Genomic DNA, 27,217 nt, shown 5'->3' with positions numbered 1-27,217 from the left:
CTGTGTCATGTCCTACAGTATACTTCCTGTGTCATGTCCTACAGTATACTTGCTGTGTCATGTCCTACAGTATACTTCCTGTGTCATGTCATACAGTATACTTCCTGTGTCATAACATACAGTATACTTCCTGTATCATGTCATACGGTATACCTGCTGAGTTATGTCCTAGAGTATAATTCCTGTGTCATGCCCTACAGTATACTTGCTGTGTCATGTCCTACAGTATAATTCCTGTGTCATGTCATACAGTATACTTCCTGTGTCATAACATACAGTATACTTCCTGTATCATGTCATACGGTATACCTGCTGAGTTATGTCCTAGAGTATAATTCCTGTGTCATGCCCTACAGTATACTTGCTGTGTCATGTCCTACAGTATAATTCCTGTGTCATGTCCTACAGTATACGTCCTGTGTCATGTCCTACAATAAACCTGCTGAGTCATGTCCTACAGTATACTTCCTGTGTCATGTCCTACAGTATATGTCCTGTGCCATGTCCTACAGTATATGTCCTGTGTCATGTCCGACAGTATACTTCCTGTGTCATGTCCTACAGTATACTTCCTGTGTCATGTCCTACAGTATTCCTGCTGTGTCATGTCCTACAGTATTCCTGCTGTGTCATGTCCTACAGTATACTTCCTGTGTCATGTCATACAGTATACTTCCTGTGTCATGTCCTACAGTATACGTCCTGTGTCATGTCCTACAGTATTCCTGCTGTCATGTCCTACAGTATAATTCATGTGTCATGTCCTACAGTATAATTCCTGTGTCATGTCATAGAGTATACCTGCTGTGTCATGTCCTACAGTATACCTGCTGTGTCATGTCCGACAGTATACCTGCTGTGTTCTGTAATCCAGGACAGATACAAAGGAAGAGGACAGGCAGGCAGGAGAGAAGCAGACACATCTCTACTCAGTGTGTCCCTCCCTCCTAATCTCCTGATCTCCAGTCATATGTTATGCGGGGGCATGCTTTACTGTATATTTGGTGCTCCTGATGTTTCTCATTCACCCTATTTGAAACTACAGACACCAGCCGTTTTTAACAGCAGTGATTTTAGCCACAAGGAATGTGCAGCGCAGAAGACATTTTTTCTGTTTTTTTTGTTTTATGTTAAACAGCCAGAAAACGTTTAAATTATCCCATAATACTCTTTACTTACAATGGGAATTTTCTCCGAGACAGAAAATGCTGAAATGGGTGATATGTATTTTTAAGATGATTGTTGGATCCAGTGATCGTTCTAAAACACAATTACATGAAATGTCCATCTTGCAAAACAAACCACAAGCACTATTTAATGTAACATAAGACTGTAATTATTCCAGTATAAAAGTGATTTATTTCATGTCATGTTTTGATATAATTTTAACGGCGGAGAGCATGTACCTCAGCTGTATATTTAGATAACTCTCCTCGGCCTGATTAGTCTTAAGCAGACCATGCAGATATTAAGTGTCATGCTATTTCTATATTTTTTGTAGGTTTCTCAATGTTTGCTACATGTACTGTCGTTTATTTTATTCCTCGTTGCCAGCTGGAGATGTTGTAGATTTTTTTTATCTCTGTCTGTGGTTTAAAGGAGAATTTAGCTTTTTTACAATCAAATCTCTATTTTATAGAAGGGTCCAGACACTTTTTTTGCGATTTCACTTGTTTTTGAGAAATTTGACCCAATGAGTCACTTACTCATCCTCTTTGTGCAGAATGGGGGATCAGAAGAAAAAAAAACATGAACAACTGCTTCAAAAAACACCCACATATGTAGCTTTAGAAACAGAAAGGTCTCAGCATAGCGATGCACGTCTTTAGATGTTGCTTTTGCAACTCAAGCTGTTTTGGAAGTTTTGGATGGATGTCTGCCTGTCACACAGAGGCATCATGCCCATGGGAGGCACAGGGGCACATGCCCCCTCAAATTTGTCCCCTCCAAACAAATGTTTTTGTTGTTGTTTCTCTGTAATACTACTAGCCACCTGGCAATTGTATGAAGTTGGCTTTAGCTAGCCCAGATACATTCCCAATTCCCCAACCTCATAACTAGCTACAAAGAAGCCATTTCAGGCATTTCGCAAGGTTGGTTGACTTTAGAAAAGCAAGTAATTACTAAATGTACTGAATAAGACTCACATTCCTTTCAACCTTTTACCCAGATTTTTGCACTGATGTAGAGAAGCATATTTAGTTTCTTTAATAAAAAAAACACCAGTCAGTAGGATACAGACAGCTCAAAAGGTGTGCTTTGATATGCAGAAAAATAAGCATATTTTACATAGAATTAAGCTTTTAATAACCTCTCTAGGCTAGATGGGATGCTACCGTCCCACCTGACCAACATCCAGTGAAAGTGCCAAATTCAAACTACAGAATGGTAAATATTTAACATTCTTGAAAATACACATGCAATATGTCAAATTAAAGCGTAACTTCTTGTTAATCCAGCCACCGTGTCAGATTTCAAAAAGGCTTTACGGCGAAAGCAAACCATGCGATTATCTGAGGATAGCACCCCATCAAACAAACACATGACAATCACATTTCAAACCACCAGGCGCAACACAAAACTCAGAAATAAAATATAATTCATGCCTTACCTTTGAAGATCTTCTTCTGTTGGCACTCCAAAATGTCCCATAAACATCACAAATGGTCCTTTTGTTCGATAATGTTCTTCTAATATCCATAAAAACTAAGTTTAGCTGGCAGTCAATAATCCACTCAGTTTCCCTCCATCGAAATGCATACAAAATGAATCCCAAACGTTACTAATAAACTTTTCCAAACAAGTCAAACAACATTTATAATCATTCCTTAGGTATCCTAATACACAAATAAACGATCAAATTTAAGACGGAGAATCGTTATTGTCTTTACCGGAGATAAACAACAAAGAACGCGCTTTCCTCCACGCGCTCGGAATCACTAAAGCCAAAATGGAAGCCACCTAGAAAAACTACAATTTCCAGGTCATTTTTCTAAAAACCAGCCTGAAACTCTTTCTAAATACTTTTGACATCTAGTGGAAGCCCTATGAACTGCAATTTGTGAGCATGTGGGCTTATAATTAAAGTTCAAGCTATTGAAAACAGTGGTAAAGCACGGGGGGGGGGGGTTGTCCTTGGAGTTTCGCCTGCCATATCAGTTCTGTTATACTCACAGACATCATTTTAACAGTTTTAGAAACTTTAGTGTTTTCTATCTAAATCTACCAATTATATGCATATCCTAGCTTCTGGGCCTGAGAAACAGGCAGTTTTCTTTGGACACTTTTACATCCGGATGTGAAAATACTGCCCCCAATCCCAAAGAAGTTAATGGTGGCTCTAGATTGCAGGAAAAAGCTTTTTGCTCCAACTTCCGTACAGGGGGCCGAGTCCCCCCACTGGACCACCCCAAGCCATCCTCACATACTTTGTGCCTCATCAGATTTTGGGGGTAAATGACGCCCCTCTAATATTCCTGTGTATGTCTGTCTCTCTCTCTCTCTGTCTGTGTCTGTCTCTCTGTCTGTGTCTGTCTGTGTGTATATGTTTCTCTCCTATGACCTTGGACCTGCTAGGGACTTGTGCAATGCCTAACTTACCCCTGCCAAGCGCTAGAAACAGAGCAGGCAGACAGTGACGCGACACCACCACGGTCCCATTCAAATGACCAAGAGTGCTAATCTCAGCGAGGATGTGATGAATGCCACATGTCAGCTGGTGACGGCGTGTCCTCTGAACCCAGCGTCTCCAGTATCCCCTCGGCCCGCTGCACCTGCCAGCAGCACTACGGGGCAGAACGGGAGTGATGTCTGGGCCCGGTGAGGAACCGCTAGCTGGCGACTCGCCAGCTGATGACCAGAGCTGACAACAGGGCTGCTCAGACTAGTCGGCCCGGGTTTTTATGAAGATGGATGACTTTTCACTGCTCTCACACTGTTGAATGTGGTGTGTGTATGTCTGTGTGTGGGGGCACTACTGTAGCTGCTCTGTATCTGTTCTGGGTGGGCTGAACAGACACTGCTGAGAGAAAGGGATGTTCCTGTCTGTCTGGGTTAGAGAGGGTTAGTGAGGGTTAGAGAGAGTGAGGGTTAGAGAGGGTTAGTGAGGGTTAGAGACGGTTAGTGAGGGTTTGTGGGGATTAGCGAGGGTTAGAGGGTGTTAGAGAGGATTAGAGGGGATTAGCGAGGGTTAGAGTGGGTTAGTGAGGGTTGGTTGGGGTGAGAGAGGGTTAGTGGGGGTTAGTGGGGTTAGAGAGGGTTAGAGGGGGTTAGAGAGGATTATAGAGGGGGTTAGAGGGGGTTATTGAGGGTTTAAATATCACTACCACCAGTGTCCTAGTTACAGAGGCACAGAGAGCAACGTGGCAGAGTGTGTGCGTGGGTGTGTGTGTGTGTGTGCGCGCGCATATGGGAAGAGCGTTCACATTAACAGAAGGAGAAAGGGAAGACATCTTGCACTATATACAGTATCTGTGTGTGGCTATCTCACACCTGCTACACTATGATAGTACCATTGAAGAGTTTCCTAAGGGGAAAAGCCAGCGCTCGGCACATTAACAACTGAGTAGTCCTCTGCCAGATGATCCATGTCACTTTTACAGTTACACATCTCCTGTGTCTCTGTCTGCACTTGAGAGCTACTCACTCACTCACTCACTCATTCACTTCTTCCATCTGGGTAAACATAATATTATACACTTCTATTTCCACATGGACAGATGTTCACTAAAGCTGTTGTGGGGAGGGCTTTTTTATTGAGAAGAGACTTTCTCCTCTTGATTCAATGAAGCATACCATTAGCGGCAGGAGAAAGGGGGGGCTCTGGAAAAGTAGTAGAAGTTACAGAAGACGGGGGTCGTTTGTCTGCACCCATCGGAGTGGAAAATGAACAGGACCTATTTCGTGGTGTCCTCTGGGACATTTGGGGTCCAGGTGCTGGATCAACTTTCCCAAGCTGCACGCACAGAGGCCCACCTTGAGAGACAGAGAGAGAAAGACCTCCTGTCAGTTTCCCAGCTACGGTGTAACGATTCTCGTCATCGTCTGATGAGGAATATGAAGGATCGGACCAAGGTGCAGCGTGGTAAGTATTCATAATACCTTTTAAAAAATACGAATACTTGGAGAAAAAAAAAAAGAAACGACAAACGAACACTTCTGCAAGGTGCAATACACAAAACAGAAAACAACTACCCGCAAAACCCATGTGGGCAAGAGTTAGTATGGTTCTCAATCAGAGAATCAGTCCCTGATGGAGAACCATACCCGGCCAAAAAAGAAACACAAAAACATAGAAAAAAGAACATAGAATGCCCACCCTAGTCACACCCTGGCCTAACCAAAATAGAGAATATAAAGCCTCTTTATGGTCAGGGCGTGACAGTACCACCCCCCCCCCACCCCCCCCCCACCCCCCCACCCCCCCCCCACAGGTGTGGACTCCGGCCGCAAAACCTGACTCTAAAGGGGAGGGTCCGGGTGGGCCTTCTTTACGGCGGCGGCTCGGGTACGGGACGTGGACCCTGCTCCACCTCAGTCTTGGCCCACTTAGGTGGCGCCTCTGGAGTGGGGACCCTCGCAGCAGGCCCGGACTGAAGAGGGCGCCACTGGACTGAGGGGCGCCTCTGGACTGAGGGGCTGCGATTCTGGTGGCTCCGGAGTGAAGGGCGACTCTGGCAGCTTCTGAGTGACGGGCGGCACTGGCGCCTCTGGACAGGAGGGCGGCTCTGGCAGCTCCGGACAGGAGGGCGGCTCTGGCAGCTCCGGACAGGAGGGCGGCTCTGGCAGCTCCGGACAGGAGGGCGGCTCTGGCAGCTCCGGACAGGAGGGCGGCTCTGGCAGCTCCGGACAGGAGGGCGGCTCTGGCAGCTCCGGACAGGAGGGCGGCTCTGGCAGCTCCGGACAGGAGGGCGGCTCTGGCAGCTCCGGACAGGAGGGCGGCTCTGGCAGCTCCGGACAGGAGGGCGACTCTGGCAGCTCCGGACTGGAGGGCGACTCTGGCAGCTCCGGACTGGAGGGCGACTCTGGCAGCTCCGGACTGGAGGGCGACTCTGGCAGCTCCGGACTGGAGGGCGACTCTGGCAGCTCCGGACTGGAGGGTGACTCTGGCAGCTCCGGACTGGAGATCGACTCTGGCAGCTCTGGACAGGAGGGCGGCTCTGGCAGCTCCGGACTGGAGGGAGACTTGGTTCTGGGAGCAGGCATAGGACTCACCAGGCTGGGGAGACATACAGGCGGCCTCTTCCTTTGCCGAGGCACCGGATATACAGGGCTGTGGAGGCGCACTGGCGGTCTCGACCGCATAGCTGCCCCCCCGTTCTGGCTGGATGCCAGCTTCCACCCGGCAAATGTGTGACGCTGGCACAGAGCACACCGGCCTCTGAATACTCGGCCGAGACACAGTGCGCATCACCCCATGCTGGGGTGCGTACCGGGGAAAAAACAACAAAACGACAAACGAACAGTTCTGCAAGGTGCAATACACAAAACAGAAAACAACTACCCACAAAACCCATGTGGGCAAGAGCTACCTAAGTATGGTTCTCAATCAGAGAATCAGTCCCTGATTGGGAACCATACCCGGCCAAAAACAAAGAAATACAAAATCATAGAAAAAAAATAACATAGAATGCCCACCCTAGTCACACCCTGGCCTAAACAAAATAGAGAATTAAAAGCCTCTATATGGCCAGGGCGTGACATATGGTTTAACACTGAGATCCTCTCAACCTTTTAATGGACCCATTATCATACCAGACCAGTTGAAACTAATGGGAGGAGGACAGGAACAAAGCTCTACTCTGTGTCCCAAACCTCCCATCCATCTGCCCTCACACCCCTGATCTCACACATAAATGCACGCACACACACACACACACACCAATCCATGGCAGCAATCCGCCATTAATGACAGATTAGTAATTTGCGACAGGTTTTATTTCCAGATTGTTTCAAAAAATGTTTCCCGTGTATCTCAGTTGGTAGAGCATGGCACTTGCAATGCCAGGGTTGAGGGTTCCCATGCGGGACCAGCACAACAATGTACTCACTCACTACTACAGTAAGTTGCTCTGGATAAGAGAGTCTGGTAAATTACTAAAATGTAAAACATTACGATGAGTTCACATGGAATTCAAATCTACATGTAACTGGACTGTGGTATGACCAGAATTGTTTTGTTTTTTTTAAGAACTTTACATTTTTATGAACTTGTCCCTCTGGGTTGGTAGGTTGATCCACCCGAGCTGTTTTCGACCGGTGGCCCTAGAAATCTAGAACACTAGAACCCTAGGACACTAGCACACTAGGACACCAGGACATTAGGAAACTAGAACACTAGGACACTAGAACACCACTAGGACACTAGGACACTAGAACACCACTAGAACTCTAGAACACCACTAGAACTCTAGGACACTAGAACACTAGGACACTAGAACACCACTAGGACACTAGAACACCACTAGAACTCTAGGACACTAGAACACTAGAACACCACTAGAACTCTAGGACACTAGAACACTAGAACACCACTAGAACTCTAGAACACCACTAGAACTCTAGGACACTAGAACACCACTAGGACACTAGGACACTAGAACACCACTAGAACTCTAGGACACTAGGACACTAGAACACCACTAGAACTCTAGAACACCACTAGAACTCTAGGACACTAGAACTCTAGAACACCACTAGAACTCTAGAACACCACTAGAACTCTAGAACACCACTAGAACTCTAGAACACCACTAGAACTCTAGAACACTAGGACACTATAACACCACTAGAACACCACTAGAACTCTAGGACACTAGAACTCTAGAACACCACTAGGACACTAGGACACTAGAACACCACTAGAACTCTAGGACACTAGGAAACTAGAACACCACTAGAACTCTAGAACACTAGAACACTAGAACCGGAGTCACGTTACATGTCTTCCATTACCAGGGCCAGATCAGAGATAATGGGTAGTCTGTTCCCATGTTTCTGCCTACTCTTGTCTCGTCCCGCTCCCACACACACACTACATGTTCATGTAGATACAGTTGAAGTCAGAAGTTTACATACACTTAGGTTGGAGTCATTAAAACTCGTTTTTCAACCACTCCACAAATTTCTTGTTAACAACCTATAGTTTTGGCAAGTCGGTTAGGGCATCTACTTTGTGCATGACACAAGTCATTTTTCCAACAATTGTTTACAGACAGATTATTTCACTTATAATTCACTGTATCACAATTCCAGTGGGTCAGAAGTTTACATACACTAAGTTGACCTTGCCTTAATGTAACGATTGTCGTCTTCTTCGGACGAGGAATAGGAAAGATCGGACCAAAATGCAGCGTGGTACGTGTCCATCTTAAATGTATTACAACTGAACACTGAACACAAAATAACAAAAGTGAAACAACGAAAATCGAAACAGTCCTGCAAGGTGACACAACACAAAACAGGAAACAACTACCCACAAACACAGGTGGGAACAGGCTACCTAAGTATGGTTCTCAATCAGAGACAACGGTAGACAGCTGCCTCTGATTGGGAACCATACCAGGCCAAACACATAGAAATACAACACACAGAACAAAACTTAGAATGAAAACATAGAATGCCCACCCCAACTCACGCCCTGACCAAACCAAAATAGAGACATAAAAAAGTAACTAAGGTCAGGACGTGACTCTTAAACAGCTTGGAAAATTCCAGAAAATGATGTCATGGCTTTAGAAGCTTCTGATAGGCTAATTGACATAATTTGAGTCAATTGGAGGTGTACCTGTGGATGTATTTCAAGGCCTACCTTCAAACTCAGTGCATCTTTGCTTGACATCATGGGAAAATCAAAAGAATTCAGCCAAGACCTTAGAAAAGAAATTGTAGACCTCCAGAAGTCTGGTTCATCCTTGGGAGAAATTCCCAAATGCTTGAAGGTACCACGTTCATCTGTACAAACAATAGTACGCAAGTATAAACACCATGGGACCACGCAGCCGTCATACTCCTCAGGAAGGAGACGTGTTCTGTCTCCTAGAGATGAATGTACTTTGGTGCGAAAAGTGCAAATCAATCCCAGAACAGTAAAGAACCTTGTGAAAATGCTGGAGGAAACAGGTACAACAATATCTATATCCACAGTAAAACGAGTCCTATATCGACATAACCTGAAAGGCCGCTCAGCAAGGAAGAAGCCACTGTTTCAAAACCGCCATAAAAAAGCCAGACTACGGTTTGCAACTGCACATGGGGACAAAGATCGTACTTTTTGGAGAAATGTCCTCTGGTCTGATGAAACAACAATAGAACTGTTTGGCCATAATGAACATCAATATGTTTGGAGGAAAAAGGGGGAGGCTTACAAGCCGAAGACCACCATCCCAACCGTGAAGCACGGGGGTGGCAGCATCATGTTGTGGGGGTGCTTTGCTGAAGGAGGGACTGGTGCACTTCACAAAATAGATGGCTTCATGAAGCAGGAAAATGATGTGGATATATTGAAGCAACGTCTCAAGACATCAATCAGGAAGTTAAAGCTTGGTCGCAAATGGGTCTTCTAAATGGACAATGACCCCAAGCATACTTTCAAAGTTGTGGCAAAATGGCTTAATGACAACAAAGTCAAGGTATTGGAGTGGCCATGAAAAAGCGCTGACCTCAATCCTATAGAAAAGTTGTGGGCAGAACTGAAAAAGCGTGTTCGAGCAAGGAGGCCTACCAACCTGACTCAGTTGCACCAGCTCTGTCAGGAGGAATGTGTCAAAATACACATTCTTAAAATAAAGTGGTGATCCTAACTGACCTAAAACGGGGAATTTTTACTAGGATTAAATGTCAGGAATTGTGAAAAACTGAGTTTAAATGTATTTGGCTAAGGTGTATGGAAATTTCCGACTTCAACTGTATCTGTGCGTTCTTTGAGACTAGATATTTTTACTTGTTTTAAAAATCTTGGCAAATGAAATTTTCCTGTTTTGTTAGCAGATAATTTAGCTTATTTTAAGTCATATTTACCCCATTTTAATGCTTTTTTTCTTGTTTTTGAGAGCCTTTCTTTTCACTTCTTTATTGAGGACTCAGTATATCCAGAGGCTGCATATGGGCAGAACAAAGAATGTAGAAACAACAAAGACCAAATGTAAGACCTATGGCAAAATAACAAATGTATCAGTGCTTAAAACCATTCTGATAATAAACAACAAACACCCTGCCTATTCATTAAAGGTTATCGGATCGGTTCTCGGATTGGCTGATACACGCAGTTCTGTTATCGGGACCAGCAATTGAAAAAATTGTATCGTGCAACCCTAGTCAGTAATGATCTTTTTCCAGTCGGCCATAGCCTTTTACGTGAAGAAGTCATATCCAGGTTGTGGATGGCGTCCGAGAGGAGTGTCGCAATGCACTTGGGATATGTCAAATCAAATCAAATCAAATCAAATTTATTTCTATAGCCCTTCGTACATCAGCTGATATCTCAAAGTACTGTACAGAAACCCAGCCTAAAATCCCAAACAGCAAGCAATGCAGGTGTAGAAGCACGGTGGCTAGGAAAAACTCCCTAGAAAGGCCAAAACCTAGGAAGAAACCTAGAGAGGAACCAGGCTATGTGGGGTGGCCAGTCCTCTTCTGGCTGTGCCGGGTGGAGATTATAACAGAACATGGCCAAGATGTTCAAATGTTCATAAATGACCAGCATGGTCGAATAATAATAAGGCAGAACAGTTGAAACTGGAGCAGCAGCACAGTCAGGTGGACTGGGGACAGCAAGGAGTCATCATGTCAGGTATACTGGGGCATGGTCCTAGGGCTCAGGTCCTCCGAGAGAGAGAAAGAAAGAGAGAATTAGAGAGAGCATATGTGGGATGGCCAGTCCTCTTCTGGCTGTGCCGGGTGGAGATTATAACAGAACATGGCCAAGATGTTCAAATGTTCATAAATGACCAGCATGGTCGAATAATAATAAGGCAGAACAGTTGAAACTGGAGCAGCAGCACGGCCAGGTGAACTGGGGACAGCAAGGAGTCATCATGTCAGGTAGTCCTGGGGCATGGTCCTAGGGCTCAGGTCCTCCGAGAGAGAGAAAGAAAGAGAGAAGGAGAGAATTAGAGAACGCACACTTAGATTCACACAGGACACCGAATAGGACAGGAGAAGTACTCCAGATATAACAAACTGACCCTAGCCCCCCGACACATAAACTACTGCAGCATAAATACGGGAGGCTGAGACAGGATGGGTCAGGAGACACTGTGGCCCCATCCGAGGACACCCCCGGACAGGGCCAAACAGGAAGGATATAACCCCACCCACTTTGCCAAAGCACAGCCCCCACGCCACTAGAGGGATATCTTTAACCACCAACTTACCATCCTGAGACAAGGCTGAGTATAGCCCACAAAGACCTCCGCCACGGCACAACCCAAGGGGGGGGGGGGGCGCCAACCCAGACAGGATGACCACATCAGTGAATCAACCCTCTCAGGTGACGCACCCCCTCCTAGGGACGGCATGAGAGAGCCCCAGTAAGCCAGTGACTCAGCCCCTGTAATAGGGTTAGAGGCAGAGAATCCCAGTGGAAAGAGGGGAACCGGCCAGGCAGAGACAGCAAGGGTGGTTCGTTGCTCCAGAGCCTTTCCGTTCACCTTCCCACTCCTGGGCCAGACTACACTCAATCATATGACCCACTGAAGAGATGAGTCTTCAGTAGAGACTTAAAGGTTGAGACCGAGTTTGCGTCTCTGATATGGGTAGGCAGACCGTTCCATAAAAATTGAGCTCTATAGGAGAAAGCCCTGCCTCCAGCTGTTTGCTTAGAAATTCTAGGGACAATTAGGAGGCCTGCGTCTTGTGACCGTAGCGTACATGTAGGTATGTACGGCAGGACCAAATCAGAGAGATAGGTAGGAGCAAGCCCATATGTGAGGTGAAAGGCGTAATAACACGCCATGAGATAAGTCACGCTGGCATAGATGTTCTCTTTTGGGAAGGTCTCCACAGGCATGGTTCCAATGGCCAGTATGCAGTTGGTTTCGCAGACAATCACGACAGGGCTGAAGAGTGGTCTCGCCTGAAGAAAGGTGTTGGGGACTTCTGCAGACTGACACAAACACAAAGAGAAAAACAAATATGACCACAAAAACAAAGTGGAAGTGGGTGGAGTGTGGAAGGGGTGGAGGAGGAGGAGGGTGTGGGAGTGGGGCTGAAATCACAGGTCCCAGAGGAGGTGCCTGGTCTACACAGGTCTGATTCTTCACCCTGTATAAGACATACATTTATTCAATGGTAATTATAAAGAACAAATAGCACCACACTGTAACAAGAACGTAACAGGAAACATCAAAACAAATACATCTTCAGATACATGTATTGTTATGATGGCCAGGAAATGCTTCTTTGATAACAGGAAACACTGCCTGCATGGTTAGATTAAATGTCTCCCAACTGTGAAAATCTAACATTATCTCATTTTCACCATGAGTAAGTCTCTAAATGGTTCTGAAGAAGTGCACTGGCCCGGGAAAGAGATCACATAAATCCTCCTTTAACCTCTTGAAACTAGGGGGCACTATTTTATTTTGGAAAAATAACGTTCCCAAAGTAAACCGCCTATTTCTCAGGACCATATGCTAGAATATGCATATAATTGACAGCTTAGGATAGAAAACACACTAATGTTTCCAAAACTGTCAAAATATTGTCTGTGAGTATAACAGAACTGATATTGCAGGCGAAAGCCTACGAAAAATCCAATCAGGAAGTGACTCATGTTTTGAAACTGATGTGTTCCTATTCACCCCTATTGGCCACTGAAAGGGATATCAACCAGATTCCTTTTTCTACGTATTCCCTAAGGTGTCTATAGCATTGTGACGTAGTTTCAAGCCTTTATGTTGAAGAATGAGTGTAAACGACTACATTGCGTAAGTGGCCAGCTGAGGGCTCTGAGTGATTCTTGCGTAAAAGACAGAGGTAGTAATTTTTCCTCTCGCTCCTACTGAAAAGCCCATTGTCCCGGTTGATATATTATCTAATAGATATTTGAAAAACACCTTGAGGATTGATAAAAAACTGTTGCCATGTTTCTGTCGATATTATGGATATAATTTGTAATTTTTTTCGGTGTTGTCGTGACCGCTATTTCCGGTGGATATCTGAACATAACGTGACAAACAAACGGAGGTATTTTGGGTATAAAAAAAATATTTATGGAACAAAAGGAACATTTGCTGTCTAACTAACTAAACATCCGAAGATCATCAAAGGTAAATGGTTAATTTGATTGCTTTTCTGATTTTCATGACCAAGCTTTGTGCTGCTAGCTGGACATAATGCTATGCTAGGCTATCGATAAATTTACACAAACGCTTGTATTGCTTTGGCTGTAAAGCATAATTTCAAAATCTGAGATGACAGGGTGATTAACAAAAGGCTAAGCTGTGTTTCACTATATTTCACTTGTGATTTCATGAAAATTAATATTTTCTAGGAATATTTTTTGACCATTGCTGTATGCTAATTAGTGTAGTTGATGACAATGGGATGGGATGGGATGGGTAGTTCCAAGATTAAGAAGCTGGACACCATGTCTGTGCTTATATTAGCAGCTGAAATACACATTTAACCACATGGTAAATAGTTAAATAATTAGCAACTAATACATAGACGTGTCAGGTTGATATAGGTTATGAGACATTAGCATACTGTCTTCCCTTTCCAATTAATGCAGGAATGATTTACCAAGCTAGCTAATGTTAGCTAACAAAATTAGACTACCAGTATATCATTAACGTTGACGTTAATTACTTTAAACCAAAAGATAGTGCAAGCAAATTAAACTAACTAAATTGTCGCCCTTTTTGAAACTCTTAGTTATGTTAATCTTAGTTAGCCTAGCTAAGATTGTCGACAATGACTGACACCGTCAATTATTTAGCTTCGCCGTTCGGCACCCTTTCTATTTATTTTCTATTGTCAGTAGAAAGGGCGCCAAAGACGGCGAAGCTAAATAATCGACGGTGTCAGTCATTAGGGCACATTTACACCTTATTATCACTAATCTGGCAATGAAACACTATCAATCTAACCAAAGTTAAACTGTTAAACTGCTAACAGTCAACGTTACCTAGTTAAAATAGCATGCTAACTTGGTTTGCCAACTTTCCAATTCAAATGAACGTTAGCTAACTGAAGGTAGACGGGTATAAACAAATGAACATTACCTTTTAATACTGCGGTTGATATATGATCCATGCCCGGATATGTGTCATCCATTCCATCTTCGTTCATGGTGTTGTTAAATGACTTTTTATTTATAGGCCTCCCTTATGTCGCTAGATAATGTAATGAACGTATGTCAGTTAAGCAATATCACACGAAAGGGAGTGCTGAATATCAGCACAGCTGTGATTCGGTCGTAGGTACAAGGCCGCAGGCCGAGTGCCGAAGATAATAATATTCAGTATAACAGCACGACCTCGAGTGTGATATTGCTTTTATACAACAGTTCTACAAGCACCATTTATTAGTTAACAGTAATAAGCGACAACCAATTATGATTTGTTTGTCTGGGACACATAGTTCCACAACTGGACTGGGACACATAGTTCCACAACTGGACTGGAACACATAGTTCCACAACTGGACTGGGACACATAGTTCCACAACTGGACTGGGACACATATTTCCACAACTGGACTGGGACACATATTTCCACAACTGGACTGGGACACATAGTTCCACAACTGGACTGGGACACATAGTTCCACAACTGGACTGGGACACATATTTCCACAACTGGACTGGGACACATAGTTCCACAACTGGACTGGGACACATAGTTCCACAACTGGACTGGGACACATATTTCCACAACTGGACTGGGACACATAGTTCCACAACTGGACTGGGACACATATTTCCACAACTGGACTGGGACACATAGTTCCACAACTGGACTGGGACACATAGTTCCACAACTGGACTGGAACACATAGTTCCACAACTGGACTGGGAAACATAGTTCCACAACTGTACTGGGAAACATAGTTCCACAACTGGACTGAGACACATAGTTCCACAACTGGACTGGGACACGTAGTTCCACAACTGGACTGGGACACATAGTTCCACAACTGGACTGGGACACATAGTTCCACAACTGGACTGGGAAACATAGTTCCACAACTGGACTGGAACACATAGTTCCACAACTGGACTGGGACACATAGTTCCACAACTGGACTGAGACAGGACTGGAACACATAGTTCCACAACTGGACTGGAACTTGACTGTTGTCAAGCGCCACATAAACATTTTCCTACACACTAGCTTGCTACTTTGTGTAGGTCTACACGTTACCGTCCTCTCCTGATGACCATTCATAATTTAACTAAAATGTTATTTGAGGAAATATGTTAATCTTTGTGGTGCGACGTTTGTTACAATCTAAGATAGATAACGATCGTTAATGTAATTAATTAACGGTTATTAGAACACCTGCAAAGCAGAGTGATACATGTATAGTTAAAAGTCCCAGTGCTGTTATACTCTACTCCAATCAAATTACTTGGTCGTAAAAAAAAGACTTGTGAACATCATTTTTAGTTATTTTCACCCTTTTCATAGTAAGAAGTGGGAATGTTTTACTTGCGTTTCCTTTTAGTAACGTTCAAGTGCGTTATCTGCTGTGTTTTTATGACGTTTTCATTGAAACTGTTATTGAGCCATATCAATAGATTTCACAGTCGCAGCCCTGATTTCTGGTTGCTCTGTGGTATTTGCGGATGCACTGAGGAATATAGAGTATACAATTCCTTCTATCATCATGTAAAGAGAAGATACACCTTCAACACCTACCTGAAGGCACCAGACCAGGTGAACAGCCATCGGAGGAAAGCCAAGTACCCCCGGAACAAGTAAGTAGCTAGCTAGGATTTGTTTTTGTTTACTGCTGAATTTTAAAAAAAATAATGTTTTAGTGAATGGACAGGACCAAAGTCATACTGTCCATTTAAGCTATTCGATAATTTTAGCTATAATGACTCTTATGGCTAAAGCTGTGTTAATGTGAAAATAATCAATGTCCCATAGGAACAAAACACTTAAATAGAACTATTGGTGAAACTAAATACAATTACAAATAATAATCTGTTTCTTTGACATGTGCTACACAGGACAACATTCAACCCGATCAGCTTCTAGCTAACTCCAGCATCACTGATCAGCAACTCCATACACCTGACTCAGACGAAGGGAAAAGGGGCATTGACCAACATGGAGCTGTCACAGTAAGTAAGTAAGTTACTCGGTTGGTGGCAATCTACTGAAATTGACCATATTTTTTTAAGTACTTGGCTATACTAATAGCATTCATAGTCAGTCTTCACAACCACTTCTCCTGTCACAAACATTATACTTGTCATGAACTAGTAATGTCCAGCCTGCACATGTCAGGATACTACATTCAATGTCAACTTTTTTTTAGGATCTGACTACACATGCCACTGTTTTTGTGATAAATGCCAGAGCCAAGCATCGTCTCTCACAGGTAAGATGCTTTTCCTGAACAGAGCACAGCATTTGGTTAGTTACATTATGCATAGCATTTTGTAGTGGTTCAGTGATGGTTGAGTTCATTCTTGGTGCTAGGTTGTCCACCTTACTATTGTTGATCCCATATGTCCTTATGTTAATGAATATGTCATATACAAAATCTGTATGTCATAAGTATCCATGAAGGTGTGTTCCAACCGTCATGATTGATGACATCACCAACTCTCTCTCTCTCTCTCTCTCTCTCTCTCTCATTTTCAGAACGGCTTGAATGACATTGTTGCTGGGGTACAGCAGTATCAATCATCACTATTGGACAACCTCAGGAAGCAGATGGAGGCAGTGGTAAAGAAGCATTCAGGAAGCAGATGGAGGCAGTGCTAAAGAAGCATTCAGGAAGCAGATGGAGGGAGTGCTAAAGAAGCATTCAGGAAGCAGATGGAGGGAGTGCTAAAGAAGCATTCAGGAAGCAGATGGAGGGAGTGCTAAAGAAGCATTCAGGAAGCACATCAGGTCAACTTGAAGAAGATGCAATGGATATATTTGACAATTTCATTGAGCCTTTTGCTGGCGTTGCAACAACATTTAGACAGGACAGTGTAATTAAGAAGCTGTTTAGCTGTTTGGACGCAGAGGAAATTCCAGTTGCTGGAACCATATGCAGGATGTAATGTGGAGGATCAAAAGACATTTTCATCAAAGACAAATTATTTCATTATATACCATTAGTCAAAAGTCTAGAACAGTTCTTATCACACCCAAGGATTTTGTCTGGTTGAAAAGGGACCCCAGATGTGCAGAGAATGTTTTTTTCATGACATTGTTGATGGTGCTCTTCTAAAATCACATCCCTTATTTTCAGAGAAACCAAATGCATTGCAGATTGTTCTGTACACGGATGAAATAGAGATCTGTAATCCACTAGGATCCTTTGCATCAAAAAACAAGTTGTTAATGGTGTACTACACCCTAGGAAATATAAATCCAAAATACAGGTCTAAACTGGCTGCTATCAGGCTACTTGCCGTGGCTAGATCACCAGACCTCCGTCAATCTGGTGTAGATGTAAAATTGAATAGAATCAAGGAAGACATGGATACATTGTAGAGTGGGGTTAAAATGCAAACTATTAACAGAGAGAAAATGACATATGGTGCCATGGTCTCTCTCTGTGGAGACACCCTGGCACAACATGAACTAGCAGGGTTCAAAGAGGGTGTGGGCTTTGCCTACAGTAAGTGCAGACACTGTGAGTGTTCTTTTGAGGACATGCAGTCACTCTTCAATGAGGATGCATATACTAAAAGGACATTGGAGAAGCATGTCAGACAGTGTGATGAAATAGAAAACGCTAAGACGGACTTGCTATGCAACAGCCTGAGAACAACATATGGGATCAATAGAAGGAGCAAGTTAGTTGAATTCCCAGCCTTTGATATTATAGAACAACTCCGCAAGACATTATGCATGTAATTCTGGAGGGCATTGGAAATCAAATGTGTTTTGAATCATCTTGTTGTGTCAGGACATATTGATCTGGACTGCTATTCTTGGTTTCCTTTATTCCCCTCTAGATGTTAGAGATTGGCCATCCCCCAATTTCTGTTAGTACATTAACGTCAAGTGATGGTAAACTTAAACAGTCATCTGGGCAAATGCTTGTCCTGCTAGGGATATTGCCATGTGTTTTGGAGAGTTTGGAAGTCAATGCATACAGTATATGATACATTTGCCATCACAGATAAAGTCATTGGGGCCAATGGTTAGACATTTGTGTATGCGTTTTGAGTCTAAACATTGTTTCTTTAAACAATGGGCTTCCGAGCTAAATTTAAAACATATTTGCAGGTCTTTAATTAATCATAACCAAATATATGAAAGTTGCTAAACTTTTGACAGTTCAATGCACCCAATTTTTTTTTAATGAAATGTATCAGAGGTTAAAGATCTACTATATTTACGTGGAAAATTCAGGGACTTCCTAGGTTTCAATAAAGTAAACCATGCTGTATCAGTCAAATGGCTTGTGATAAATTTTAATAAATACATAACTCAGAAGTCCATGATCTTTGCCAAAGTACTGAATGATACAGTAGTATGCCAGAATTTGGACTGGTCAAAACATATTTCTTGTTGATTCTAGGCTTTATTGTTTGGAATATCAACCATTTCAAACTATACGTTTTGCAGAGAAAGTGGGTAGTAGTCTGTTCCCATGTTTATGCCTCCTCTGTCTCGTCCCGCCCCCCCACACACACACTACATGTTCATGTTTTTAAATGTATGTAAATTGTAAAGTATTTTGCCTGTAATGTATTTTCCGTTATGTGTCGGACCCCAGTAAGAGTAACTGTCACCACGTTGGCGTCAGCTAATGGGGATCCTAATAAATCAAACCCCATACAGGCTTTGGGGTTTTATGATGGCTTATGCTGATATTGTGCAGATATTAGATATTAAATATTATATATTCACGTTGAGACACTTCTTGTAAACCCAGGTTGCATTTCCTGTCTAAGTGTGCGTTCCCTTAGTTACCACATTACAGCAAGAACAGATATTGTCCATTCCCTGTGTTAGTCTCGCATCACCCACAGTCTGACGGGCACCTCTTAATGTTACTGTTACACAGAATGAAAATGTCTATGGAAATACTCTTCGTGCGTCACTTTTGGGATGTGTGTAATTACATTTATATACCATAACTCATAGCAATTCAAAAAGAAAAAACCATAAAAACAGCCAGCGAGGGTTCGTATGTCATACAGAGCAACTGAATGTAAACAGAAGATTGGAGTAGCAGGCATCGCTCCACCACAGCTAATGTAAATGTTAGTGGGTAGTGGGGGTGTCGGAGGATTACATTTGGAGCCTAGTTTTATGAGTGGTTGAAGTTATTGTAAGCGGCACAAGGTTTGTTTTTGTGTGTGTGCTTGGATAATGTTGGCATGACTTTGTGGAGGAAATATGATTTCCCCCCAAAAGGACTGTTACTGTAAGGTTCCTGTGCCAGTTCTAGGATCTTGTTGCCTTGAACTGACTCTCAATAAAAGGCTAATCACTTTTGAATATACAGAATAAAGGAAACAATTGTCTTAATAGGGCGTTTGGCCACCACGAGCCAGAACACCACAGTGAACTCTTACTGGAACTCTTCCACGAGAAATTCTTCAGTTCTTCCACGAGAAATTCCATAATTTGGTGTTTTATTGAGGGTGGTGGAAAACGCTGTCTCAGAATCTCCCATAGGTGTTCAATTGGGTTGAGATCTGGTGACAGCTGGCCATGGCATATGGTTTACATCGTTTTCATGCTCATCAAACCACTCAGTGACCACTTGTTCCTTGTGGATGGAGGCATTGTCATCCTATGGGAGCAGGGGCATTGCCATGGTAGCTAAAATAATGTCCCCAAGATTTGCCTGCTCAGCATTTTATTCATACCCTAAGCATAATTGCTTAATTAACTAAGGAAGGATACCTGTGTGGAAGCACCTGGTTTCAATATATTTTGTATCCCTCATTTACTAAAGTGTTTCCATTATTTTGGCAGTAACCTGTATGTGAATTACATGTTTCTCAATATACACTGCACTTTACGGCCACATTGTTCATGACTACAGTGATTAAAACTAATTATCTTCCTCTCCCTCGCTTTAGAGCTGAGATCTACTGGCACTGCCCACCACTTCTCCTTCCTGCTCAACTCAACAGACTACCGTATCCTGCGTATGGACGAGGACCACGACCGCATGTACGTGGGCAGCAAGGACTACATCCTGTCTCTGGACCTGCACGACATCAACAAGGAGCCACTCATAGTAAGAGATGACCCACTCCATTATTGATCCTAGCTAGACCTGCTGGATACTGCATGTCTAGCACTAAAACTAACCTGCTTCTCTCTCTCCTCTCTCTCAGATTCACTGGCCTGTGGCTCCTCAGAGGAAAACTGAGTGTGTTTTGTCTGGAAAGGATATCAACGTGAGTACCATACTCTCTCAATCATCTTGACATGTGGGTTAGTTGTGCTCTTGGTGTAAGAAATGGTCTAGTTTTGAAAGAACTGTATGGCTGGTTTTAGTGGCCGCCAAAGGGCTCCTGTCAGAGAGACTTGGATTCAGGACTTCACTTTGATCACTTTGTACTGTTTTATTTTGGCAGGTCAATCATCAGAGGACATTGACGTTATAGAATGTAGTATGTATGGTTCTAGGAACAATGGAAATGTGACAGTTATTAACAAATCCACAATAAGTTACAATTACCCTGGCACAATTCATCAATACACATTCAATACACATTTCCCATATAATGCTACTGAAACGGTTTAAACTTAAATAAACAATATGCAAAATGCTGAAGATAAGTAGCCATGGGCAAGCAATAGGGCAGTGCAGCATCAACAGTAAAGTTAAAGAACATCATCTATAAGGCACAAACTACAGAACAAATCAAAGTACATAGTCAGACAAAGCATCAGATAATAACTCACTTTTGGTCAATGACGCATTCTGCTGGTTCTTCATCTGAGGGCTGTTGCTTGGTGTGGTGTTCGTCTTCGATAAGGTTTAACAGCGGTTGGCATCCAATACATTGTGCATTACCGCCACCAACTAAACTGGGGTATAAATCCATTATACTTTGCGTGATACATTTTTTTATAATAATAAATCAATTCCTGCCATCTCCCTACACCCTACACTGATTAAAAACCCACCACCCTATTCCTCTAGTTAAACCTATCTGATCCTACCTCAGGCCACCGGCCTGGGAGGACGGGACACCGCTTCTCAACACACCCTGTAACTCTTCTGACGTCAAAAGCTCGTACACCCAAATACTTCTCTGCAGCTGCCACCGCAACCTCTATTTTCTGCGATGTACGTTCCATCCCTGCAGTACAATAGATTGCTATGAGCGCTAAAAAGCCAATCTTACTGAATACACAGTATATCACTCATTGGCCTATCCCTCTGTAGTAGCACAGATCTACTACTCACACGAATCCTCTCAGGATCCCTCTCCCTTGACCCATCTTCCTCTATTTTCTTCACTGTCTCAGCACACGACACCCTCTGCACTTCTTAACCCTGGTAACCTCAACCTGCCTCTCTCTCACTGGACATTTCTGATCCCAGCCCCAGCCCCATACAATTACAACGTACCGCTTCTTTCCCTAATGCTACACTTTCCTTTGTCTCATGCCCTTCTGCACACTTCTCACACCTAGGATCCTCTCTCATACACACTGCTGCCACTTGCGCATAAGCGTGACACCTTTAACAATGTAATGGATTAGGCACAAAAGCTGGTATGGGATAGCGGAAATATCCTAACATCACTTTGTCTGGCAAAGACTCAACATCAATACTCAAAAGAACAGACAATGAATCTTCTGTTTCACCACTCACGCCATCCTGTCTGCGTCGCACCAAATGACGAGCATCACAAACACAGGGAATTTCTCCTTCAGTTAGTCCACTTTCACATTTCCCGCTACCCCAGTAATCACTCCATTCAATAGCCGTCAGGTGACTTGCCAGGTGACTTGGCGGCCATTTTGGAGAGGCACTTTGATAGTGAGGTGGCAATTAAACATGGAATAATCCGCAACAGTTTACATTATGCAGCCATATTCCATCATTCCCTTCCCTTACCCCTTTGAATCATGATCTGTTAGGGTGAGAAGGACTGTAGCTGGAGGCTAGAGCTCCTGTTTTACCACATCTGTTTCAGAGGGTTAAATCCTGCACATACACTCACACACACACCACAGCCCCCCGTGGACCTGAGAGCACCATTTAAATTCATATCAAGGTCTGATCCTCCTCTGATTTCTCTTTTGATTTGTTCACACATGTCAACACCCCCACACACAGCCCTAAGGGTGTATTTGGGCAGTGGCATGCAGGATGGAGTATGGATAATAACCGTGCTCCCCTGCTAGTTTTCAGAGAGCAGACTTCTGTTTATCCAACTGGAATGTTCATTTAGATGCGCTCGCTGACCCGCACAGCTCACCACCTCGGGCCCCTGTGTGTGTGTGTGTGTGTGTGTGTGTGTGTGTGTGTGTGTGTGTGTGTGTGTGTGTGTGTGTGCGTGCGGGTTGGAATTCCAACACGGTAATAATAAGAGAGAAAATTGGCTGTAGACATCTTGGCAAACCCCCTCTTTATGTAATGACAGATTATGACATTTCAAAAGCAATTCAAAGGGGATGTCATTTCAGGCAAGAGGTCAAAGGCAATCATGCACACTGCACTCCCTGTGGGGGAGCACAACTTTGCAATGAATACCTATACCTACACACACACACACACTGGCCCTGTATCACTGTGGTCAGCATGGAGGCCTGGTCCTGTATCACTGTGGTCAGCATGGAGGCCTGGTCCTGTATCACTTTGATCAGCATGGAGGCCTGACCCTGGAGACCTGGTCCTGTATCACTGTGGTCAGCAGCATGGAGGCCTGGCCCTGTATCACTGTGGTCATTATGGAGGCCTGGCCCTGTATCACTGTGGCCAGCATGGAGGCCTGGTCCTGTATCACTGTGGTCAGCATGGAGGCCTGGTCCTGTATCACTGTGGTCAGCATGGAGGCCTGGTCCTGTATCACTGTGGTCAGCATGGAGGCCTGGTCCTGTATCACTGTGGCCAGCATGGAGGCCTGGCCCTGTATCACTGTTGTCAGCATGGAGGCCTGGTCCTGTATCACTGTGGTCATTATGGAGGCCTGGCCCTGTATCACTGTGGCCAGCATGGAGGCCTGGTCCTGTATCACTGTGGTCAGCATGGAGGCCTGGTCCTGTATCACTGTGGTCAGCATGGAGGCCTGGTCCTGTATCACTGTGGTCAGCATGAAGGCCTGGTCCTGTATCACTGTGGTCAGCATCGAGGCCTGGCCCTGGAGACCTGGTCCTGTATCACTGTGGTCAGCATGGAGGCCTGGTCCTGGAGACCTGGTCCTGTATCACTGTGGTCAGCATGGAGACCTGGTCCTGTATCACTGTGGTCAGCATGGAGGCCTGGTCCTGGAGACCTGGTCCTGTATCACTGTGGTCAGCATGAAGGCCTGGTCCTGTATCACTGTGGTCAGCATCGAGGCCTGGCCCTGGAGACCTGGTCCTGTATCACTGTGGTCAGCATGGAGGCCTGGTCCTGGAGACCTGGTCCTGTATCACTGTGGTCAGCATGGAGGCCTGGTCCTGTATCACTGTGGTCAGCATGGAGGCCTGACCCTGGAGACCTGGCCCTGTATCACTGTGGTCAGCATGGAGGCCGGGTCCTGGAGGCCTGGTCCTGTATCACTGTGGTCAGCATGGAGGCCTGGTCCTGGAGGCCTGGTCCTGTATCACTGTGGTCAGCATGGAGGCCTGGTCCTGGAGGCCTGATCCTGTATCACTTTGATCAGCATGGAGGCCTGACCCTGGAGACCTGGTCCTGTATCACTGTGGTCAGCATGGAGGCCTGGTCCTGTATCACTGTGGCCAGCATGGAGGCCTGGTCCTGGAGACCTGGTCCTGTATCACTGTGGTCAGCATGGAGGCCTGGTCCTGGAGACCTGGTCCTGTATCACTGTGGTCAGCATGGAGACCTGGTCCTGTACCACTGTGGCCAGCATGGAGGCCTGGCTGGTGTTAAGGCAAGGGTACTGGCTGGGGTTAAGACAGGAGGGCTGGGTGTGGTTGAGGCTTTGGGACCAGCTGGGGTTAAAGTATGGGGACTGGCTAGCGTTAAGGTAGGGGCACTGGCTGGGGTTAAGGCTGGGGGAATGGGTGGGGTTAAGCCATGGGCACAAGCCATGGGCACTGACTGGCATTAAGGCAAGGGCAGTGGCTGGGGTTAAGACAGGGGGGCTGAGTGGGGTTGAGGCTGAGGGACTGGCTGGCATTAAGGCTGGGGGACTGGCTGGTGTTAAGGCAGGGGGACTGGCTGGCATTAAGGCTGGGGGACTGGGTGAGGTTAAGGCAGGGGGACTGGCTGGTGTTAAGGCAGGGGGACTGGCTGGTGTTAAGGCAGGGGGACTGGCTGGTGTTAAGGCAGGGGGACTGGCTGGTGTTAAGACAGGGGGACTGGGTGAGGTTCAGGCTGGGGGACTGGCTGGTGTTAAGGCAGGGGGACTGGCTGGTGTTAAGACAGGGGACTGGCTGGTGTTAAGGCAGGGGGGCTGAGTGGGGTTGAGGCTGAGGGACTGGCTGGCATTAAGGCTGGGGGACTGGCTGGTGTTAAGGCAGGGGGACTGGCTGGCATTAAGGCTGGGGGACTGGGTGAGGTTAAGGCAGGGGGACTGGCTGGTGTTAAGGCAGGGGGACTGGCTGGTGTTAAGGCAGGGGGACTGGCTGGTGTTAAGACAGGGGGACTGGGTGAGGTTAAGGCTGGGGGACTGGCTGGTGTTAAGGCAGGGGGACTGGCTGGTGTTAAGACAGGGGGACTGGCTGGTGTTAAGGCAGGGGTTTCCAGACAGCTGGAAGGAGACATCATGGGCCACTGCCTTATCCTGTTCAACGTGTGTGTGTGTGTACCTTCAGATTAAAGCAGTCTGCCTATCTTTCATTGTTTTTCAGGGAAACTGTATTCATCCAACTTGCCTTGTAGTCAAATACGTTTTCCTGACGTGTGTAATAATATTTTTTAGGCTTGTGATAATTAAATTGTCAACTAAGCGAAAGGAATGTTTTCGATGGGCACAAGTGGAATACATAAATGTAACGGAGGTAGTTTGAGGTGGTTAGCTGAAGGTTATTACTCATCAATTGGACCTTTTGTTTTCCTCAGAAGGCTGAAAGGAGTCCAGAGCAGAATGTGTTTATCTTTCTGAAAATGTAATGATTATCCTTGTATCCTACTGACAGCGTTTTCTTTCTTGTCTCCGTCAGGGGGAATGTGGGAACTTCATCCGTCTGATCGAGCCGTGGAACCGAACCCACCTGTACGTGTGTGGAACAGGGGCATACAACCCCATCTGCACCTACGTGGACCGCGGGCGCAGGTCCCAGGTAACCAGAGACAAGATGTAGCCAACCATGGTCACACTCCTGTACTCCCCTCTTTCAGAGTCAGATCTGTCAATCAACTCAGGGTCAAAAAATCTCATTCCGCTCCTTGTCTGCTCCCCTTTTCACATTGATTTGCTCTATCCATGGTCTGGTGAACCCAGAGAAAGGCTCATATTGGTGCTTTTCCATTGAGACTTAGTGGGCCGCTAGTGTTTTATGTTAATGTAAACTCTATAGTGTAATTGTGTTTCCATCAGGAGTGTGACACTAAAGCCTTGTGGCGAGCAGAATCAACAACCTCTGCATCATTCAAGACTGTTGCTTTGTGAGTAGGTGTTAAAGTTCACAGTTAGCCATTGTTATGTAAATTAAAGCTACAAAAAGTACCCAGGGTCTTGCTTCCAAGTGAGAGCAGGTCCACCAGAGCCATGGCCCAGTGAGACACGGGTGCCGGCCCAAGTAGACGGAAACAGAAAAGTTTGAGCCTTTTGATGTAAAACACTGGAGTCAATCCTCAGTGGAAATGCCCCAATAGATAATGAGCTCTTCACAGGTGGTTAACTCTCCTTTATTCTGGCAGTTTGTGTCACACTGTTACAGTGACTCCTACTGGAGAGACAGCTAACTGCCACCATAGGAAGCTAACCGCCAGCTAAAGAACTGCAGGGAAGAGAATGTTGACTGTGTGTCTAAAACAACCAGGACTATCTTCTACTAGCGGCTGTCTCCTCTCCCCCCTCACCTGTTTATGTGTCGTGCTCTGACCTGTCTGGGAGGCTCTGAAAGGCCATCATTAGCGATGGAGCCTCTCATCCATCATCAGCCTTGTAACTCACCCCCTCCATCCATTCCTCCCTCTGTTTCTCCCTCTCTCCCTCATAGACCAGCGGCCATCAGAGATGCAGCAGCTGCTGTCCCCAGTGCACACTTACTGTTACTATCCTGCCTGTTTAGTCTCAACGCTTCATTGCAGGGCTTAGGTTTCAATGTACAGGCCAGTCATCCCCTTGACATTCATCCTCTCCCCCAGGCCCTGCTAGCTACATCGCTTGAACTGTAAAGGTTTTCAATGGTTAAAATTAGAGGTGTAAACAGAAACCATTTGTTTGGAAGTTCTCCCAGTTATCATTCCAAAGGCCTCACGCATGTTGAGTCCTCAGACAGCTCCCAAGGTTTTCCAGATATTACCTCACGTCTTCACTGAGTTCACTTTACTTTGAGCTCCTTTTCTGCTTTTCACCCAAATGGGTCTCATTTGTCTTTTTTATGTTGCTGAACCTTGTGTCTATGTTTTCATTTGCATGGCATGGCATGTTTTCTGTATGTATTTGGCAACCTAGATAGCTGCAGATTCTGAAACTTATCCATATTGATTTATTCACGTCACTGAACTCTCTCTAGCGTGCTTTGCTTGACATAGTTCTTTTTTGTTACTTTTGGGTTCTCTTCTCATTGATTCTCATGGGGTGGCAGGTAGTCCAGCTGTTAAGAGAGTTGGTCAGTAGGTGAAAAATCTGTCTGTGCCCTTGAGTAAGGCACGTAACCCTAATTGCTCTGGTGTCTGCCAAATTTTTTACATGTAATTTTTTTACACTCTCATTTCTTCTGTTGCGGTCATGGTTGTGTTTCGGTCATGGGTCTTTCTTTGAGCTTTTTCTGTTC

General features: G+C 44.9%; 1 protein-coding gene across 4 annotated transcripts in view; it reads left to right on the top strand.

Moving 5' to 3' along the window:
* Positions 1–27,217, top strand: part of LOC110494673 (semaphorin-3F) — a 109,909-nt gene that overhangs the window by 52,998 nt on the left and 29,694 nt on the right. For all 4 annotated transcript variants that reach the window (XM_021569949.3, XM_021569947.3, XM_090206286.1 and 1 more), the window contains exons 3-5: positions 20,218–20,378; positions 20,479–20,541; positions 25,436–25,555. In XM_021569949.3, the coding sequence (XP_021425624.1) occupies positions 20,218–20,378; positions 20,479–20,541; positions 25,436–25,555 (344 nt within the window). The remainder of the gene's footprint in view (positions 1–20,217; positions 20,379–20,478; positions 20,542–25,435; positions 25,556–27,217) is intronic.

This window comes from Oncorhynchus mykiss, chromosome 17, assembly GCF_057628025.1.
Source record: "Oncorhynchus mykiss isolate SJ-2025 chromosome 17, ASM5762802v1, whole genome shotgun sequence".
Classification (NCBI taxonomy): domain Eukaryota; kingdom Metazoa; phylum Chordata; class Actinopteri; order Salmoniformes; family Salmonidae; genus Oncorhynchus; species Oncorhynchus mykiss.
Note: the sequence above shows the minus strand (reverse complement) of the source record. Positions and strands in the feature narration are given on the sequence as shown.